The sequence below is a fragment of the Lissotriton vulgaris genome, chromosome 6 (genome assembly GCF_964263255.1).
Source record: "Lissotriton vulgaris chromosome 6, aLisVul1.2, whole genome shotgun sequence".
Lineage (NCBI taxonomy): Eukaryota > Metazoa > Chordata > Amphibia > Caudata > Salamandridae > Lissotriton > Lissotriton vulgaris.
Genome location: NC_141694.1, coordinates 1,294,640,980 through 1,294,658,323, shown reverse-complemented (window position 1 = coordinate 1,294,658,323; position 17,344 = coordinate 1,294,640,980). Strand labels below are relative to the sequence as shown.

At 42.6% G+C, this 17,344-nt stretch overlaps 1 protein-coding gene across 1 annotated transcript in view; it reads right to left on the bottom strand.

Annotated features, from left to right (window-relative positions):
- The window catches only part of ENPP1 (ectonucleotide pyrophosphatase/phosphodiesterase 1), a 612,613-nt gene that overhangs the window by 23,465 nt on the left and 571,804 nt on the right, over positions 1-17,344 (bottom strand). The window contains exons 22-23 of the mRNA XM_086927432.1: positions 11,904-11,984; positions 3,016-3,139 (exon numbers count right to left, since the gene is read on the bottom strand). Of these exons, the coding sequence (XP_086783558.1) occupies positions 3,016-3,139; positions 11,904-11,984 (205 nt within the window). The remainder of the gene's footprint in view (positions 1-3,015; positions 3,140-11,903; positions 11,985-17,344) is intronic.

Sequence of the window (17,344 nt, the reverse complement as noted above, 5' to 3'; positions counted from 1 at the left end):
CTCTTTCCACAAACAAGAGGTTTGTGTTCCTTTATTTTGAGATGCTTTTAGTATTACTGTTTTGTGTCTTAAGGAACATTAAGGAAATGTTACCGTGAAACTGGACAACGTTCACAGTGTTTATTTCTTTAACTTAGCGGCTGCTTCCTGCCCATTGCACCATTCAGGGAGTCCTTTCGTTGGTGCTTTCATGAGGACATGCTGAGGAAGCTGGAAATATTTTGCACATTCTCTTTAAAAGCACAGCATGTTGGCGACTGGTTAGTCAATTTGACCTATGTTGCGCTTTAGATCTCAAAGAGCTATGGTGGGTGCAGCAGTTATAACTCATGAATTATGGGGTGCAACTCACAAGGAGGGGGCAGGTTTGAGTGCACATAGGTTGCAACGAACACTTAAGATGATGGGCTGTGTGTATCCATTATCAGCAGTCAGTCTTCGCTAAGTGATCTTGTTTTATTGTTGTGTCAATGCTTTGCTGCACCCGTTTGACTTACAACGTGCTTTCTCTTTCTCCAATCTCGATGTTTGTGTTCCTTTATTTTGAGATGCTTTTAGTATTACTGTCACACACAACCACAATCAAACACACAACCACACACAACCACAACCGCACACACAACCACAACCAAACCCAACCACACACATACACAACCACACACACACAGCCAAACCCACAACCAACCACAAACACACACAACCACACACACAACCACAACCCCACACCCGCAACCACAACCACACACAACCACATCCAACCACCCAACCACACACACAACCAAACACACAACCACAAACACACACACACACACAACCACAATCACACACACATACACAACCACACACACAACCACACTCACAACCACACAACACAAACACACACACACACAACCAGAACCACAAACACAACCAAACACACACACAACCACAACCACACACACCTACACAAAACCAGACACAACCACTCCCACACAACCACAACCACACACCCACAACCACACACATCCACAACCACACCCACAACCACACCCACACAACCACACCCACAACCACAGCCACACAACCACACACACACACACAACCACACACATACACGCAACCACACACACAACCACGCGCACAAACACACAACCACACACAACGAAACCCACCCACAACCACACACACAACCACCCACCACACACACAACACCACACACACAACCACACCACCACACACATAACCACTCACACAACCACACACACACAACCACACACACACAACCACACACACACAACCACACACTCAACCACACACACAACCACACCCAACCACACACACAACCACACACACAACCACACACACAACCACACCCAGAACCACACCCAGAACCACACACAAACCACAACTACACCCAACCATACCCAACCACACAAACAACCACACACAACCACACACACACACACACAACCACACCCGACCACACAACCACACACAGCCACAAACACACACACAACCACACAAACACACACACAACCACACCGACCACACACACACAACCACCCACACCCAACCACACACACAACCACACACACACAACCAAACACACAACCACAACCACACACAACCACACACACAACCACACCCACACACAACCACACACACACACACACCTTGCCCCCTGGCTACTCACTGCCTATCAGCCTCCTCTCAGCCAGGTAGTGCGATCAGTTTCACTTTCACTGCTGCGTTCGCCGTGAAAGTGTTTGCGTTTCTAATTTTTTTCAGCATTCACTCGTTTCCTAGTGCTTGACAATCCAATCTCTACAATATTTGAGCAGCCTGCACGTCTCCTGTCAACCATACCACTCCATGCATTTTCTACAAGCCACATAGCTACCAGTGGTACGGACAAATGCAACAAGGTTTCTTACCTTCCTTCAAGCAATAACCAGAATACTAAACTGCATTTGTGCTCCACTTAGTTTTAAAAAGCAAACAGGTTATTCTAAACGGTTTGCTAAACAGTGGTTGTGTCTTAGGAGAAGGGCAGTGGCACTCGCATGGCACTATACGCTAGTGTGTTCAAAAGAGTTGTTTAAAAAAAAAAAGTTTTATGAAAAATTGACTCTTTTACTAATTCTGATTGCACCAGAATCTGAGTCCTCCACAACACCCTGTTTTTTTGGCTGTCAGCTGTGAAAAGGAGACCAATAATGCCCCCACACACACAACCACACACACAGCCACACCCGACCACACAACCACACACACACACAACCACAATTACAACACACACAACCACCCATACACACAACCACACACACACACAACCACAAACACACACACACAACCACACACACAACCACACAAACACAACACCCACACACAACCACGCACACACACACACAACTCCACACGCAACCACACCCACAAGTACACCCACACACACAGAACCACGCACAACCACACCACCACACACACAACCACACCTCCACACACACAACCACACATATAACCACAAACACACACACACACACACACAAGAACAAAAACTAACAAGCATTGGCATAGGCAACAGGTCTCGCCCTTGGAACCTTATAAGTGTTTAGCCATGCAACAGTTGATGTTGTTGTAATAAGGATATTGTGCTGCATAACTAAATATTTATAAGGTCCCAAATGCAAGACCTATTGGCCATGCCAATGCTTGTTCTGAAATGCCAAAGGTTGAGACTGCTTCGAAGTGAAGCCATCTAGAGAATGAGTGAGGTTTCTATATTGACCAGTACAGGAATGACCGCCATTACTGTGCATGCCTCATTCAAAAATGGGGAGTGACTTTTCTCGATACTGTAATTCTGTCGCCTCAAGTACAGGCTGTTTTAGGAGCTTGCAATGTGTGCTTTTACCAATGTGCTTAGTAGGAAGGGCTATCAAAAGGACCACAAACAAATAGCATTGGAAATTAAATGTGAAACTGCAGTTTGAAATAGTTAAAAAAGGGAAAAGCATGAAATAACAGCTATTTGTTTACCGTTTTAGTGAATCGAACAGACCGTCATAATTGTCATCGAAAATTGGTCCACTCACGACATTTACACCATTTCTTTCTATGGCATATTTGAACAATAGGGTGTTGTGAAAGTAGGTCCATATTGCTAGAATGATATATAGAGGAAAGGATGAATATGTATTGAGTAAAATTAAACATAATGCATTGATATAACATATACAGATTTATAAAACATCAAACAGCAAAGGATCTTCTCTAAATTGACCACTTAGAATGCATATAAATACTTCAAATATCTGCTGCTTAAAACTTACTTATAAATTCCATGGAATGTTTCCCATAATGTTAACTGGTCACACAAACCAGCACAGACTCCCACAACCACTGGTATTTGCGTGTTCAGCCCAGAGGGACCCAAGACCTCTGACGCAAAGCTTAAGCCCTCATTTAAGCGCATTCCCTTATTTGCATGTGTGAGTTAAAATTGGAAATGAAAACAGGTTCACTGCACTTGTCCCATGCATGAAAGGACATGTGGCATGGGTAGGCTTCTACTTTGTAGTTGTTCCCAGTTAGGCCACAACAATGCACTTCACAAGGGGGCCACCCAGCATGAGACCAGCAGAGTGCAAGTAGAAAGTAAGCACCCCTGCCATTAGCTGGATTAATTTAGAAGCCACTTTGAGGAAGGTGGATGCAGTGGCTTAATCTTTTCAAGAAAGACCTCATACCAACCCCCTAATCTCTTAGGGTAGCCTCCTGCGACCTATGGGAAATCAGTATCCTCAACAGTGTGCTAACTGCACTTTATGACTGCAACGTTACAAAGTGTGTATCAGCTTCCGGACTGACCAGCAACTTACTTAACATTGTGTAGCACATAGAAATTCCCTAGCTACTTTAATCAGGGACTACAACCTGCATTTTATCATGTGGTGTGCCATGCTATATAATAAGGTTCCCAACATTTAGGGGGATAATCACCTCTTGCTCTTACATATCAAGATGTGTTATCTTAACACTACTTCTTCTGAAGTTCATTTGGTATCCGGATTGAGGTCTTTCCACACACTAATCCCCTTCATTCACAATGCGTAGATGTTTATGAGGCACTGCTGCAAAACAGCAACTACAACACACTTCTGAACACCTGCATGTTTTAACATTGACTATGTTTTAAATCTACATCTCTAATGCTGCACTTTCTCCAGTGGAGAGCTCCAGCAGATGAAGCATTTGGTGTGCGGATGCAGTATAGCAAACAACACTAAAATATTTAAGAATACCATAATCTGAACATGGAAATGGAACCCTCACATTTATGGAAAATCTTTATTACAAAGATGTTTCTTATGCTACTGCATGGGTTAGAAAGGAGAGAACTAACAGACTTGTGATCTGTTAGCCGAAGTTAAGTATAGCTATCCAGAACACCTATGTAGGTATTGCTAATGAAACTCAAGAGAACTTCTCATGAGTTCATAAATGTTGATGCAAATCAAACAAAACCTCTTGAACAGAACATATACAATACTTTAGGGAGAAAGATTCCCACTTTGAATGAATGATTCTCAATGGATTTCTTCAGTTCCAGTGAAGAGTAAGATAATGAGGTTTATGGGATTTTTATCAAATGAGTTAATATATGTTATGTTTTCTCACAGACTGCTAACTGTTAAAGTATCCCTCTGGCAAATCTCAAATTAGTGCTTAGTTTATTTCACCTCCTATTTCATCTTACTTCAGAAGAACTTGAAAAACATTTGCAAGTGACTATAATCAACCATACCAATACAAGGGAAGCTAAAGTATATAAACAGTTATTTTGTAATTGTGTTGTAGGTGTAAGAAGCAGTACATGATTCCAGATAATGCATCTTTGGTTATATAAAAGAGTGGATTATTAGAGTATCTAACTAATGAGCTTCGTTTATTGTTTCTGTAAACTACTTGCACAGTCAGTGGTTCATTCAGAGTGCTAGCTGGATGGTCCAAAGGGAAAGGAAATGCAGTAAGAGAGTCCGAAGCATCTATACAGTGTCATGCACAATCACTGGAGGAAGAGGTAAGTCTTTAACATCCATGATCCTTTCTGAAGGCCACCTTCAGGCAAACGGATAAGGAGTTCCTGGGGATTGTCAAAGGCCTCTTTTCCCAATCTGGTTATATGCAACAGGACATGATTCTATCATAATGAACCCGAATCTTTTGGTTCTCTGGGATTCATACAAGTGTTCAGGTGTCAGGACATGCAGAGTTTTACATACATGAGTTAGCATTGAAATTGTTCATCTGCTTGGGTGGCAGCCCAGGGAGCACAATCATTGGGAATATAATTAGGTCAATGCTTTTATTTCTAGATCTGCGACAGTTAGCTTGTATGTCAGAATAGCAGCAATTTGATATTGTGCTACCATAATATTGTAGCAAATACATCACCCACCCAAAAAATCAACAAGCCAATGATAAATAGAAATCAACGAATCATCAACAGCTCCTCTAAGACCGCCTCCTTCCCCAATGAAAGGAAACATGCCGAGATCAACCCTTACCTGAAAAAACCCTCGGCGGACCCCACCAACCTCAAGCATTTCAGACCGATCTCTTTTCCTTTATCCGGCCAAAGTCATGAAAAAAGGTGTCAACAGTCAACTTGCAGCCTTCATAGAAAAAAAAAACATCAGCGACTCCTCCCTATCAGGCTTCAGGAAGAACCACAGCACCGACCCCACCCTTCTCACAGCAACTGACAACATCCACTCCCTCTCTGACAGAGTAGAGACTGTGGCCCTCATCCTCCTAGACCTCTCTGCGGCCTTAAACACGACCTCTAATTGCACTCTAGCCCGCAGACTACACGGCGCGGGAATCCGGAACAAGGCCCTTGACTGGATCCTCGCTTTCCTCTCCGGCAAAACGCAACGGGTCATACTCCCTCCTTTTCTCTCAGAACCCACCCCTACCACCATCGGTGTCCCAAAAGGATCCTCCATCAACCCAACCCTATTCAGCATCTATATGGCCCTGCTCGCATCTGTCAGATCACAGTAACTCAAAATCACATCATAAGCAGACGACACCCAACTCATCCTCTTTCTATCCAACGTACCCAACATCACCAAACGCAACTTCCAAGACGGAATGGAAGCCGACGCCAGATGGATTAAGAACAGCTGGATACAACTCAACACGGACAAACTGAGGTGCTCATCATGGGCCCACACCCTGATGCCTGGAACGACACCTGGTGGCCCCCTGACCTCGGGACCCCCAGACCCCCCATGGGCCACGCACGCAACCATGGAATCATCCTGGACTCCAAACTCATAATGGACCGCTAGATCAACGCCATCACCTCCTCCTGCTACCACACCCTCTGTCTACTCCGAAAGACCTTTAACTGGATCCCTCCCGATCCCCCAGGAAAACTGTCACACATGCCTTCATCAGTAGCAGACTGGACTATGGCAACGCACTCTACGCCGGGATCAACAAGAACCTCATCCACAAACTCCAGAACATCCAGAATGCCGCCAGACTAGTCCTCACCCTAGCGCACCGCTGCCACATCAGCCAACACCTACGGACTCTACACTGGCTCCCCATCAGGAAGAGAATCACCTTCAAGCTTCTCACCCATGCACACAAGTCCCTCCATAACACCGTACCTGCCAACCTGAATCACCGCCTCACGTTCCACGCTCCCCAGCGTTCTCTCCGCTCGGCCCAGCTCTCTCTCGCGATGGTACCTCGCATCAAGAAATACAGAACAGGAGGACGCTCCTTCTCCCTCCTCGCCGCCAAGGCATGGAACTCCCTCCCGCTCTACCTCCGACAGACTCCATCACTACCTAAGTTCATAAAGGACCTCAAGACCTGGCTCTTCGATGAAACTCCGTGACCTCCTGGGAACTGCGGGACCCCCCCCTTCCCCTCTCCCCTTCCCTCAGCACCTTGAGACCCGGTCGGGTGAGTAGCTTGCGCTCAAGAAACCCATGATTGATGTACAGATAAGTATATATTTACTATACTGTCCTTAACACCACATCTGTGTACTTTAATGTTAAATATATTATCAAGGCATGTATATGTGAGATTAAGCATGGTAAACCTAAATTTACTTGTATACGCTTACATTGTCTGTTTTTTGTTGGGGCTATTTTTGAAACCATATTATCCTAGCCGATAATAAAGCAATATTCTGGAACCATACCTGACGACCAATAGGTTACCTACATTTTAGAAAAGCCATAGTTGACATCATTTGCAATACAAGTTAGTTTTCAATGTTGACGTAGATTTAATGGATCACAGACAATTAGTACTAAGGAAATATTTTTGCATTTGTTGTAATGATAATTTAAATGTGATTGCAGATTTTTTTCATAAACAATGAATTTTCTTTACTTCTAACAGCCGAAACATATTGTTCTCATCGTGTTAAATGTGTTGCTGGTTAGTTAAGCTGTATGAATGAGAGATGGATAATACTATTGTTTTGCATTTACACGTTTAACTAAAACTTTGTATGAGAACAAAACATGAGTGGAAAAAAAACTGAAATTAAGATTCCTCAAAGCAATCAATATACTACTTATGACAGAGCAATTCAGCTCTAATCTGTGTTTGTTTTAGACTTTTAACGTTCAGAGTATTATTATGCAACATTTAAGACATGGTTTTATTTGATCTTTAAAAGAGTACCTCGTGCCCCATTGCATCTTAGAATTATGAACCTAAAACCCCCAGCCCACTGCTCCTTCCTTCCCAAAGGGAAGCACTAGCCACACTCTGGCTCCCAATAACAGCCATATGAACAAGTGGAGGTCCCTCAACACCACCACTCCTAATCACAATGCCTCCATTCATATTATCATTACAGATACATTCTTTTGACCTACCTCATTATCACATTTAAAGGAGTAATTAGTGAAGAAAATGTCAGACCAACTAGGGCAGAGAAAGAAAATATAAAAGAAACAGGTGAAATACATAACATTCCCCTAATATAACTTGAGCTTACAGACAAACATCAAGTCAATATTGCTTATGAAGTTTAGAATAGGTTGGTCAGATACCTATTACCACTACTGGAAAAAAAGGAAAGGAGGAATAAAAGCAAAATAAAAAAGTAAAAGAGGTCAGAAGTTAACCAGCCATCCCTTGCATTATTCTAAATCAGAGGATGCATCCATCGCTTTGTCAGAGATCGTGGGTTGCCTGAATATTACTGAGTTTTGCTTTAGCCTGGATCTTCATGGTACAAAACTAGGTGTGGCCTGCATACATTATTTCAGCCGAGCCCTCTCCTGTAAACAAACCATCATGTTACTCTTCGTAACTGGCTCAATGAAATTGCCACCATGCTTGACTGTAGGACCTCAAGTTTGAACAGAAATCAATGATTATTGTAGTGTGCCATTTAACCAGGCAATGCTGTGGGTGTTAATCTTTCACACACTGAAAAATATCACTAGGATATGTTTAATGTGTGTTAGGCTTGAATGGAAAGGAGTAGGCCTTGTGATTTTCCCTGGCAAATAAACATCTGTCTAGTTCAGAAAAGTTTGCAACAGAACTTTTATCTCAAACTGTGAGTTTCTGATTCTTCAGATCCTCCTTTGATGCCAAGAAAGCTAAGGTTCCTCTTCTATTGACAGTTACCGAGGTCTTCGATTTTCCAGCTCAACTCATCGATAGTGGAGATGACACCTGTTCAATGATGAGGCAAAGTACTGGCCTGTATGGTTAAATGTCTCTATACTCAAAAAATTGCCATTGGTTATGATCTTAAAGATGGTGCTTGGCTCCTCCTTCTGCAGTACCACAAGAGAGAAAATTCTCTCAAAGGTTGGATGAGAATTAATTAATGGACTTTGTGGTTTAAATTAGTCGGGTATTTCAGCAGGCATGCCACTGGTATTTCAGCTTCATAATCCCATAACAGAAGGTCTTTATTTTTCACCTAAGCCAGCATGTCATCCTCAGTACTCTTTGGGAAGCTCCCTTGAGTAGCATAGCAGCAGCAGCAGCAGGAGCAGAACCAAACTTGGTGGTTTCAAAATCTCAGCAGACGCTTGTACAGAGCTCTTCTAATGCGGACACAGTGCTTCTGCGACTCTAACCACAGTGGACAGGTTACAGACCGCACTGTTGATATCAGCCTTACAGGGATGTGACACAGATAAAGATTGATCCTTGAAGTTTGCTAAGGCAGAAATTAATTGGACCTAGTGATCCCTAACATGTTCACTGAATATCTGTGTGCTCTGGGTGATGGTTGGATGACCTAGTGATATCTAGTGAAATATCTTGCTGCACTGATCTCATGTGTTTTACTGGAACAACGGTCCAGTTCAAGCCCGATAGATGGTAACTATGAGATACACATTTGCTGATTTTACTGGATATTGGTTACATAGGGAGTGAGGGATTCCTGCAGGTCCCTGTAATAATAGTTTAAGCGCAGTGCTTGTCAGCTAGTTGGTTGCCCTCCCAAGACTCCCTTTTTGTTAGAATAAGTGAGGTTCAAGGGTGTTGTTTATGTGTCTAGATATATATTTGTTTTTGGAGTTTTATATAGCGCAAACTAGACCCGAGGGTATCAAAACGCTTTACATGAGCACAAGTGTGCTACAGGCGGACACAGTCATGTTTTTTTGTTACACATGGGGAGATTAAGTAATCTGCCCAGAATCGCAGATTGTTGAGAGTCCCTGCCGAGACTCAAACCCGATTCCACAGTTTCGAGGTCGGCTGCCGTAGACGTTAGGCCACATCCTCTCCTCTGACACCTACCAGTGCCTCCTTCCAAACCAATCAAACAGCTGATGCCAGAGTAGACAGAGGGAGCAACAACACCCACCACCAAAGTTAGGGACACTGTACCTGCCTCCATGGCTTAGCCAGGCCCAAAGTATGCCAGTGCACTGCACATCCCCAGGCTGCTATCAATTGTGTCTGTCCCTACTTCTGCAACTCTATTTTCATCCACCTTGTGAGGGGACTAACTTTGCCTCTAAGTAGAAATATGGGGACCACATGTCTTTGCTGATAACTCTCAATGAGCATTAGCAGATCTGGCCTACCACCAGGAGTGTCCTGTTGTACAAACGCAGCACTATCCATCAACGTTTATAGAGATATGTTGGGCAGAAATTGGAGTCCCGTGGTCTTGCACATCACTTATGGTAACCCCTACAGAAACAGCCTCCGCAGCAGCGCAGGGAAAAGGGGATGTAAGACTGTCAGAGGCTTTGGATACTGATATAGGACCATCAGGGTTGTGCCCTCCATTGCAGAACCAGCCCCAGATCCCTGCACCTGACCCAGTATTTGCATGTGCCCCTTCCCAAAAGATTGTAGTTATTTTTGGACACATACACATGTCATGAAAATGATCTGAATTAAATATATGAACGGAATTGACACATTGATTTTCTTTTATTAACAATTAAGTTTGAAGACGACTGCAGTGATCTAGAACAGCGACTTAATGCACGTTCCGCAGAGGTGTGCCTGCAATCTTTGTGGTGCAGGCTTAAATCTATGTAGAAACATTTAGTCTATGAATAATAAAAAGGGGAAATAACTACAGGGGTAATAATTGCAGCTGTTACTGACTATGATACAAACCTGGAACATTGGCAAAACAAATTCAAAGCAAAAACATTATTAGCACTGTGAAAATTATGAGAATAGTAAATGTAGTATACTTGTAGAAACACTTGTGGTATTAGCAGTTTTTACCACAAAAAACAGGTTTGGAAAGTCATTAAGCTATTGCTAGCACTTTAAAATATATATATTTTTAAAAATACATTTGATCATTGCCCTCTTCTCTGTGAGATGCCCCCTTTGCATATTTATTATACCGCTGTTTAAAATTAGTGATAAGGCTCTCTCATAAAAAATCTTTTAGTAGAAATCTTGTAGTAGAAATGTTACCTATCAAACTTTAAATTAAGACTTAGAGACCTATTTAGAGTTTAGCAAATGCACGACAACCGCCAAAAACCTGAAGTTGTTCTGGTTCTTACTTTTAGAGTGAGTGTATAGGGCCTCTAGGCACTCTGAGGAGAGCGGTCGAGGATTTTTAGCAAATGTCCTACATCTACCAAGTTCTCAACATGGCTCATAGGGGCAGATGTATCATCTTTGCAGTTTGTAAGTCCCTAATAGCGAAGTTTAGCGATTAGCTATTAAGGACTCGCAAAATGCAATGTATATAGGTTTCGCAATAATAATTGCGATTCCTACATATTCCTTAATTGCGATTCGCACATTGCAATTTGCAATTTAGGAATACCTTCCCATTCATTCCTAGAGGCCCTTAGGAATGAATGGGAAGACATTCGCAATTTCAAGGGTGCAAGGGAGCCAGAACAACACCCTGTTGCACCCCTGAAAAATGCATGTGTGCGCATGTGGCGCAATAAAGTGCATTTTTCAAGGAAATCATACAACTTGGGTGCTTCTAGAATTACATTTAAGGAATCTCAATTTGCGATTCCTTAGATGCAATTGCAAAATAGGGAATCACAAATTTTGCGATTCCCTATTTTGCAAGGGCCTTCTGGAATGATACATCCCAAAAGGCCTTCTCCCGTTCGCTAACGGGCCTATTCTGAGAATCGGCCCGTTTGCGAACGGGAAAAAGGCTTCATACATCTGGCCCTTAGATCTATCTGTAGCATCTCATACTTACTTCTCAATTGTTAGGTAATAAAACCCACAAATATATATTTGTTTGTTCTAATTGTAGAGAAAGCTACATTACGAAAAGTCAACAGAAAGGCTATGTATGGAATCTCACAGCACATATGATTAAAGATCATTGCAAAAGATGCCTTTGTCCCTCAATCGCGCCATCTTGTGTTAAACAGCAACAGTGTAAAAGCTACACTTACCTTGGAAAGCTGGATACATTGGCACCATGTTGCTGTTAATCAGCCCACTGTATGGATTCCCCCCAGTACTTCTTAAGACATCTGAAAGCAGGGTTATTTTAGTCAGTCATTTATAATTTACAGACTGAGATAGTCTCCAAACATTTTGATGTTCATTTTTCTAATTATTAACAATTAACCGATCATGTGTATATGTAACAAGCAGATTTTCATACTTTTAGGTTTCGAGGAATGACTGGTTTAAAGAAAAATCAATCTGGCAACACATGAGCCCAATTCAAACACCACTAAATTTCCAGATGCATAGTCTGAACCTAGGCATGATCATAATTTATCATTGCTCTCCTGGGGCCCTATTATGTAAAGGGCGCTCTTTCCCTGTGCAACTGGCGCAAACAGGAAAAGTGCGCCTTATTACATGGGATGTGCTGCCCCCAGGGCAGCAGCAAACTCGAGCTGCCCCCAGTTCAGCGCATTCCTGTGAAAAACGGAGTGGCTGCTTTGAAGATCTCTTTGGAGGCAAGTGCATTCAGTGACTGCACTCGCTCGCAAAGGGATGTCTGTGGGGGGTCCATGGGACCCCATTAACCCCCTCCAGAGGGCTGCCAACAGGGGGGATGCTGACAGTGTGCCACCTTCTAGGTGGTGCACTCCTGAGAGCATCTTTGTCTCTGTGCCCGCGTCTGTAATACGGCACGGGAGCAGAGGCAAATGAGGGAACGCCCCCTGAAGATAGCGCTGGTGCTTTAAGTGTGCCAGCACCTTCAGTATTACAGAAGGGGCCACACAAGCATCTGCTGCCCCATCTGTAATACCAAAGTGCCCCAAAGGCACGCAAAGTGGGCATAAACGCCTGTTGCGGCCCGGGACACTATTGTAATACAGCCCCTGATTGGCAAGCATTTCCACCGTGGACGGGAGTATATTCAGCATGACACAAATGACATGGGTAACTACATGCTATACCTAATACATAGATTACACAAGGTGACCCCGCACACTTCAAACATAAATAGCACAATGTAATGACTACAGATTCTTTTATTCACAACTGATGATTTAAAACCAATAGCCAACGCGTTTCGTCCGTGACCGGACTTCTCCAGGGCTTTATTCAGAATTTACTATGTATTACAGCTTCACATTGGTCTTCCCATTTGAAATACACATGTTTTTCAGAAAATAAATATATAAAGAAATCATATTATCCCAATACACCAAGTTTCCAAAGGGTCCAAAAGATAGAGCGGTAAGTGCCGTCAACAAGGTATCAATAACAAACACGGGTCTTGACTCAAAACTCAGCAGGGCTGAGTCAACAATAACTGAGAAAACAGTACACCTGCCTGTGCTGAGAGACTATTTCTTAGAACACAACCGTTAATAAAGCATACATGAAAATAAAGCATGAACACTTGCTTTTAGAATTGCAACTTTTACTTTAATTCTTAGCTGAAGACTGTTAATTATTTATAGTCTTTTGTTTTTTGTTTTTTAGTGCATGAGAATACAAACAACATGAATAAATTTAAATATAAACAAGAAAAGCACAAATTGGTATGTACATATTTCCAACAAACACTCAACACATTCTTGGCCATCCAATCATACAAAAACATTCATACTGGTCCCAATGTCATGAAAGCAATTGTGTAAAATGAAATACAATCCAGTTTGATGATTTTTGCACATAAATCAAAATATTCCAAATTTTCGAAAAAGCAATATTTCAGTCAATTAGTGCATTACATGTAGGACACATGACAGGGGACCGGGTCAGGTCGACGCGTTTCGAACCCTAAAATTCTGGGGGTTCTCTTCAGGACCACAGTCTAACTGGAAAAGAGAGGAAAGAATCATCACTAACTAAAATCTGCGGAATCAACATCTCAACCGAAGCAAAGCTTCCCTCAGCCTACCTTGACAAGTGGGGTGAGTCTCCACAGAAAACGAGAGGAAATGAATGTATTCCCAATGAAAAGGGGAGCGAGAGGTGCTGCAAGAAAAATGAATGAAGTGCTTTCAATCTCACTGCGCGTCTCAAACATAGTTGTGCCTAGGCTGATAGTAGTGGATGTATGCGCTTACCTTGGCGTAGCGCGTGTGTGCTAAAAAAAGATGCTTCACAGTCTAAACGATCGCGATCCAAGGGATCGAGTGCAGCGTTGCTGTGGCTGGCGGAAGGAAGGATAGCGCGGGTTACCGACATGTGAAAAGCGATCGCGTGACAGTTTACGCGTTCGCCGGCGCTTTGGTGAAAGCTTACCTTGCTTGATGCTCAGTATCAGGAAATGGATGGTACTCGCTCCTCACCCTGCAGACAATGGCGGGTTACCGGAGTCAAAGCACCGTGTACCATGTAGGTTAGGCCTAATGGAATGCTGGGAATTGTAGTCCTGTAGTCCCAACAGGAATGGCAGAATCCATGCGTGAAAAAGAAGTGGAATTCTGGGAAATGAAGTCCATGAATGAAAACTCAAGAGTAGGTTTTATAAATCTCGGAAATTTCATTTAATCCATTGACTGCTGTATCATATTTCATGATCAGCAGTGCTTCCCTTTGATTCAGTCTTGTTTCCAGATCACCGCCTCGAGGGTCATTTTCAATTTTTGACAGGACTGTCCACTTGAAATTATTCTTATCATGTTTATTATTCAGCCAATGATGAACTAAGGGCGCATTTTCCACTTCTCTGCGTAACCTTGATTTATGCTGAGTGATGCGTTGCCTGACCTCTTGGGTAGTTTTCCCAATGTATAACTTGGGGCAGGGGCATACAATGGCATAAACAACATTCCTTGTTTTACAATTTGTAAAAACTTCGTGTTTCCAGTGGATGTTATTAAACGAGAACAATGTCTCTTCTAAAGTATCTGAGCAGCAGATGCAAGTTCCACATTTATGGTGTCCTTTAACCTGTGGAAAGCCGAATAGACTTCTTAAGGTCGGTAGTTCTTCCGTGGGCAGTGATGCCCGCACAATATGGTTCGCCACACTTTTTTCTTTTTTAAAAGCAAACAATGGAGGATTATTGAAGTCCTCATGCAGGTTTTTCACAATGTGCCAATTTACATTTATCAACTTCTTGAGTTGATTAGCAGCCGGGCAAAAGGTTGATACACACACCAATCGATTTTGCTCCGCTCTGGTTTTCTTGTACATCAATGTCTCACGTGGCGTCCACCATGCTCTTTTCAGAGACATTTTTAGTAGCTTCCTCGGGTATCCTCTTTGGAGAAGCCTCTCCAAAAGTGAATTCGCATGTGCAAAGTATTCCTCTTTGCATGAACAATTTCTACGAATTCTAAGGAATTGCCCAAATGGCAAGTTCTGTCTCAGACTTCGAGGGTGATTACTTGTGAATAACAGAGCTTTATTCCTATCTGTTGGCTTTCTGAATAAGGTTGTTTCCAGGCGTCCATTACAAGGGACAACTTGTACGTCCAAAAATGTGATGGATTGGTTGGAGGACGTGCAGTTAAACTTAATGTCACCTGTGCGCCCGTTCAGCCATTCAACAAACATATTGAGGGAATCGAGGTTCCCGGTCCAAATCAGGAAGACATCATCAATATATCGCATGTAATGCGAAATTTGGTGCACAAAGGGATTGTCATTATAAATGAATTTTTCCTCGTAGAGACCCATGAACATGACCGCCAATTCCGGGGCAAAGGGACAGCCCATAGCTACTCCCTTAACCTGAAAGAAGTATTCGGAATTGAACGTGAAAAAGTTCTTTTTCAATGCAAAGGATGCCAGCTGAAGAATAAATTCTGAAGGGACCTGACACGGTCTAGCGCGTGTGTTCAAGAAAAATGAAAGTGTCTCAAGGGCTTGGTCTTGGGGTATCTGAGTGTACAGAGAAACGACGTCTAGCGTTACTAAAAGCTGGGTGCTTTGTTCAAATGATATTGGACTGATTCTATTCTATTTCCTTAATAGAATCAGTCCAATATCATTTTTCTTGAACACACGCGCTAGACCGTGTCAGGTCCCTTCAGAATTTATTCTTCAGCTGGCATCCTTTGCATTGAAAAAGAACTTTTTCACGTTCAATTCCGAATACTTCTTTCAGGTTAAGGGAGTAGCTATGGGCTGTCCCTTTGCCCCGGAATTGGCGGTCATGTTCATGGGTCTCTACGAGGAAAAATTCATTTATAATGACAATCCCTTTGTGCACCAAATTTCGCATTACATGCGATATATTGATGATGTCTTCCTGATTTGGACCGGGAACCTCGATTCCCTCAATATGTTTGTTGAATGGCTGAACGGGCGCACAGGTGACATTAAGTTTAACTGCACGTCCTCCAACCAATCCATCACATTTTTGGACGTACAAGTTGTCCCTTGTAATGGACGCCTGGAAACAACCTTATTCAGAAAGCCAACAGATAGGAATAAAGCTCTGTTATTCACAAGTAATCACCCTCGAAGTCTGAGACAGAACTTGCCATTTGGGCAATTCCTTAGAATTCGTAGAAATTGTTCATGCAAAGAGGAATACTTTGCACATGCGAATTCACTTTTGGAGAGGCTTCTCCAAAGAGGATACCCGAGGAAGCTACTAAAAATGTCTCTGAAAAGAGCATGGTGGACGCCACGTGAGACATTGATGTACAAGAAAACCAGAGCGGAGCAAAATCGATTGGTGTGTGTATCAACCTTTTGCCCGGCTGCTAATCAACTCAAGAAGTTGATAAATGTAAATTGGCACATTGTGAAAAACCTGCATGAGGACTTCAATAATCCTCCATTGTTTGCTTTTTAAAAAAGAAAAAAGTGTGGCGAACCATATTGTGCGGGCAGCACTGCCCACGGAAGAACTACCGACCTTAAGAAGTCTATTCGGCTTTCCACAGGTTAAAGGACACCATAAATGTGGAACTTGCATCTGCTGCTCAGATACTTTAGAAGAGACATTGTTCTCGTTTAATAACATCCACTGGAAACACGAAGTTTTTACAAATTGTAAAACAAGGAATGTTGTTTATGCCATTGTATGCCCCTGCCCCAAGTTATACATTGGGAAAACTACCCAAGAGGTCAGGCAACGCATCACTCAGCATAAATCAAGGTTACGCAGAGAAGTGGAAAATGCGCCCTTAGTTCATCATTGGCTGAATAATAAACATGATAAGAATAATTTCAAGTGGACAGTCCTGTCAAAAATTGAAAATGACCCTCGAGGCGGTGATCTGGAAACAAGACTGAATCAAAGGGAAGCACTGCTGATCATGAAATATGATACAGCAGTCAATGGATTAAATGAAATTTCCGAGATTTATAAAACCTACTCTTGAGTTTTCATTCATGGACTTCATTTCCCAGAATTCCACTTCTTTTTCACGCATGGATTCTGCCATTCCTGTTGGGACTACAGGACTACAATTCCCAGCATTCCATTAGGCCTAACCTACATGGTACACGGTGCTTT